General features: G+C 36.6%; 1 protein-coding gene across 1 annotated transcript; it reads left to right on the forward strand.

Moving 5' to 3' along the window:
- The first annotated feature begins 611 nt into the window (after nt 1-611).
- NEUROD6 (neuronal differentiation 6) lies at nt 612-4,010 on the forward strand. Its single transcript, XM_090048794.1, has 2 exons — nt 612-847; nt 2,224-4,010. The coding sequence occupies exon 2, from the start codon at nt 2,245-2,247 to the stop codon at nt 3,256-3,258; it is 1,014 nt and encodes a 337-aa protein (XP_089904920.1). The 5' UTR covers nt 612-847; nt 2,224-2,244; the 3' UTR covers nt 3,259-4,010.
- The last annotated feature ends 1,318 nt before the right edge of the window (nt 4,011-5,328 follow it).

The raw sequence follows: 5,328 nt of genomic DNA on the forward strand, positions 1-5,328 counted from the left end.
TTTATATTCTTGAAGCCTTTCATGATGCACTTCTAGTTTTCATCTAATGTCTTTTCTTTTTTTTTCCAGGGATATTACAAAAAGTCACTGAGGAAAAGAATTTGAGTTTTGCTTCTATAGACCCCAGCAGGATGCTTTCTTCTATTATTTTGAGATCTGGAATAGCACACAACCCTTTAAACACATGCACATGCACACACAAAGATTGCTCACGAAAGTATCACCCAAGTATTATGCCCTCTTACACATAAAGCTAACCCTGTGTAGGTGTGCCCTAGTGCCTGCATTACTTTCTGATTTCTTGTTTCCTTTCACGGCTTTTTTTCTGGGTACCCAGATGCACAGATTGGGACCCTGTTCAATGCAACACAACACTTTAAATAAAGACTGCAATATTAACAACTACGGAGCAGTTGTACCTGCAGGTAGGGATAAAACTGAATGTTGGCATGTCTGACAGTATAGACTGACTGCTAAACAGAAGCAGCTCCAGTAGAAATGTACCTACTGTATGTAAAATGCTGGTGCAGATTTTTTTCTCTCTATCACTCTAACCTTCTGTGTTGATACATGAATGCTGGTACCCACTTACAGGGATGCCAGATGATCAGTGCAGAATGTAGGTCCCAGGAGAAAGGATCACATGGTTTTCTCTGCCTTGTGACGTCACTAGCAGATGGCATGGGTACCAGCTCTGGCAGTTGGCATCAATGTCACTTTTTAGAGATCAATGAGATAGTGCAGATATACACAGATCTAGACTCCAGGAGACGATGCGACATTCAGACTGAAAAGATTTGGAAGGCAAAAAATGAAAACTGATTGTTGAATGAAATAAAAAGCTAAGGTAATATAAATAAAGATATGTTTCAGTTGGTGCTGGGTGTGCATGCAAGTGTTTAAAGATACAGTATCATTGTCTTGTGTTTTATGTCTGCTGTTTACTACCTAATAACTTCTCCTAACATTTCATTCTAATGATGCAATTGCATACTTTCATTGGTATTATGTAATATTGCAAGTATATAGACAATACAAAGAGAGTTAATCTTTTATTTGGGTTTTTGTTTAGTTTTGTTCTGTTAAAAGTCCCTGCATTATTTGTGCTTGTCTCTTGGAGAACTGTGGATCCAAGTGTTTGCTGTTGCAAAACTGAAATCCGAAACAAAATAAATAATTTGAAAAACAAATTATTTTCCAATTTCATTCTGGATTCTGAACACACGTGCACAATTGCAGTCAGAATCCACAGACCATTCCTGTCAGATATTAGCTGGAGGGAGACGTCTGAGCCTTGAAGAACATAAACACTGTTTATAGCGTGTAGGGGGGTTCCCCCCCACCTAATTGATTTTATTTTTTTTTAAGAAAGGAAAAATTGTAATCTTGTTTTAGAATCTTTAAAAATAAAATACAAAGATTTTGTTACCAACTCTAATATGAATACGGTTAGCTCAGTCCTGCTTTTTTTTCTAATATGAAATAAATACTGTGTCACACATTTTCATACTGATCATTAGAAATCCTCACTTCATTTTTAATTAAGTTACTACATGATTCGTATATCTTTTCTCCCATTAAAATTCTTTTCTAACCCATACTAACTCACTGAACCGAAATATGTTGATTCATGAAAGATACATGTGAACAAACTTTGAAATAAAACTCAGAAGGTGATTTTTTTAAAACTGTATTTATCTTTCAGTTAATAGAGACATGTCACTTTTCCTTTGTAAGAGTGGTCTTGCTCTTCTTGTTTTTTTTTACCCAAGGGAATGTGAATTAATGGCATTTCTGCATTGCTTTATCATGTTTTTGCATTTCCTTAAATTCCACTATGTTGAGGAAGGGAAATCTAAACCTTGTTTAAAATAAGATCTATGGATAGAGAATTAAGTATATCCTTTAAATTATTTTATAAGTTTAATCTACTGGTAAAACATTTACTTACATAGTAGTGACATAGTGCATGTTTCAATGTTTTTATAACACCAGACAGCTAAATGCTCTTTAAAATATGTGGATATAAAAGCGTTTGCAATTGATAAATATATTTATTAGAAAATTGTGTTTTGTCTATTACATGTACGTACATTTGTAGTTGTGTTCATATATTTATGCACACCATGTATATGTACAAGTAAAAGGTATGAGATAATGTGTATGTAAGTATTTAAACTTTACAAATGGAAACATTTAAGCATTGTGCTGGCATTCTTTCAGGTAACGTAAGATTATAGAACCATGTTAACACTACCGTTTGATGAGTCTGTTGTAATGCCAGAATCCCAGATGTGCAGAAAGTTTTCCAGAGAAAGTGAGGACCAAAAGCAAATTAAAAATCCAGAAAGCTTTTCAAAGCAGATTGTACTCCGAGGAAAGAATATCAAAAGGGCCGCTGGCGAAGATACAGAAAAAGAAGAGGAGGAAGAAGACAGAGAGGAGGAGGATGAGAATGGTTTACCTAGAAGGAGGGGCCTTAGGAAAAAAAAGACAAGCAAGATAAGAATGGAGAGGATCAAATTCAGGCGACAAGAAGCCAATGCTAGAGAAAGGAACAGGATGCATGGCCTTAATGATGCTCTGGACAATTTAAGGAAAGTGGTCCCTTGTTATTCCAAGACACAAAAACTGTCTAAAATAGAAACATTGAGATTAGCCAAAAACTATATTTGGGCTCTTTCTGAAATCCTGCGAATTGGCAAGAGACCTGACTTACTCACGTTCGTCCAAAACCTGTGCAAAGGTCTGTCCCAGCCAACTACAAACTTGGTGGCGGGGTGCCTGCAGCTGAATGCTAGAAGTTTCTTGATGGGTCAAACTGGTGAAACTGCCCATCACACAAGGTCACCATATTCCAGCTTCTATCCTCCCTACCACAGCCCTGAGCTCAGCACTCCCCCAGGGCATGGAACTCTGGACAACTCCAAGTCTATGAAACCCTACAATTACTGCAGTGCTTATGAGTCCTTCTATGAAAGCACTTCCCCTGAGTGTGCCAGCCCACAGTTTGAAGGTCCCTTAAGTCCTCCCCCAATTAACTATAATGGGATATTTTCCCTGAAGCAAGAAGAAGGCTTGGACTATGGCAAAAATTACAATTATGGCATGCATTACTGTGCAGTGCCACCCAGGGGTCCCCTTGGGCAGAGCTCCATGTTCAGGTTGCCTACAGAGAGCCACTTCCCTTACGACTTACATCTGCGCAGCCAGTCTCTCACCATGCAAGATGAATTAAATGCAGTTTTTCATAATTAATGAGGAAAATGAAAATAAACAGTGGTCATTCACCTCCCCATCTAATTAAGATAAAGCAGATGCTTGTGCACTACGTAATTGGCACAACTCTATTTAGCGTGTTTACTAGTTTCTAAAGTGTGTTTCAACTATTGTGGGAATTTTCTATGTAATAATAAATCTTTTTTCCTATAAGTATTTTTCCTTTTTTTTTTTGTCTGTAAACACTGTGAGATTCTGTTTCTTACCAGAGAATTTCCCCCACCCCCTGCCTTTTTCTCCCTATTCGCTTGATTTGTTGAACAGTGTGTCTAAACAATATAATTGAAATAAAGGCATACACACTGTATAAAGTCAATGTCTATTTTGATTGTACAATTTGTAATTATACAAATGCATGTTATTACATTCAGATGAATAAAAATAATGTATTTATAATGAGTAGAAATTATATATTATGTATTTAAGAAATGGATTTTAAAAATTCTGAAGAATTTTAAAAATCTATCCCTGAATTGAGATGGGCTTGTGAGTGTAGGGGTTGGGGGACAGCAATATTTAAAGCTATGCAAAAATAAAAAAAATGTTGGAGGATGGGAGGCCTGTAAGATTAAAAAAGGGTGATCACCACTGACTGTTTGCTGACAGGGGCTAAATAATGTTAGACAATGTTGTCAAAATTTCACATCAGTTACTCTAAACCTAATCATACAACAGTATCAGCACCTTTTTGTATTATTCTGATTTCAGATGTAAAGGTTTGTTATAACAATGTATAACTGTGGTTTCGCACTACATATTTTAAATGCAATTAAACAGAGATGTTTCCACTTTTAAAGTATATCTCTTAGCTGTGATACTGCCTTTTGCCTGATATTTATTTCCTAGTTCACAGCTGCCTTTTGTTTTTCTTCCACAGCATTATTTCCGGCACACTCCTAATGCTTGCATTTGGATTTTGAAACCATGAGTAATTTTAAGAGTTTACTTTATATCACATTCAAATGCATATATTACCAGCACACATGAAGCACTCTAGATTTTCCCAGCTATGATTAGGGAATAGCTTTGGAGTGGAGTGGAGTGGACTTACGAAGGATAGGGGCTAGGGAAGGGCATGTAAACTGCAGACTGATGGACATCACTGGTAGGTGTAAGTGAGAAAGTTGAACTGATTTAAACTACAAGCATAGATTTAAATTACCAGCATGATTTAAAACTGATTGAGTTTTGCTAAATCCGTGCTAACAGGCTTCATGGACTTTTATTTCCATCTAAGCTAGGTTTATCTCAGTTTGTCTTAAGAACATCAGGAATAGCTTTAAGCTTGATTTAAATGTGCAGCTCTTAAGATGGAATAAAAGGGAACATACAGGGGATGGCAACAGGTTAATTAAATTGGCATGGAAAGTGATTGAAATTAAAACTGTGCCGTTTTTGCATGTAGTTGAGGCACACAGTTTTTGAGATGTTAAGTAGCAACTGTACTGGCAAGCATTCTATATGGTATATTGATCCTGAAAAAGTTACAGGGCACAATATACCAAGTTATCAATTTTAAAAATAAAAATAATCATATCAAAAACAAGCTCCACATATAAGTTACTTGGTAATAACCAGAAACTGGACCACAGGGCTGGATGATGTTTTGTAAATGACTGATGAACTTCAGACTCTCCCACAAGTATAGAGCAGGCTGATAATTCTTGCCAGCTACACTGCAGCCTCATACCCAATTTCACAGGTAGCTCTAATTGTTAACATGCATTACTGGTGGCTGGTATTTATTTCTTCAGTGCAATAACTTGTGGAGACCCTTTTCTTATAAATGACACTTGCCTTTTCCTTTGATTAAAGATAGGTCCAAGATACAATATTGGATTTAGATCCTAATAGTGAAAATCGGACACTGGAGGGTGTTTTGGATCCTGGCTTTACTGTGGAATATTTCATTGTAGACACAGCTGTCTTTCATTATAAAAATAGAGACCTTAGTCCAAACTCCACCAAAACTTGGGGCTGTTGATTCCACAGTTTTGGCCTGGGTCTTTTAAATTTCTGACCAGCAACAAGGCATGTCAAAGCAGCGGA

Source organism: Crocodylus siamensis, chromosome 5 (assembly GCF_052110815.1).
Source record: "Crocodylus siamensis isolate JL-2025a chromosome 5, ASM5211081v1, whole genome shotgun sequence".
In the NCBI taxonomy this organism is placed as follows: domain Eukaryota; kingdom Metazoa; phylum Chordata; order Crocodylia; family Crocodylidae; genus Crocodylus; species Crocodylus siamensis.

Excerpts from the sequence above, each read along its gene's own strand:
- NEUROD6 (XM_090048794.1), top strand. The coding sequence starts at position 2,245 with ATGTTAACACTACCGTTTGATGAGTCTGTTGTAATGCCAGAATCCCAG.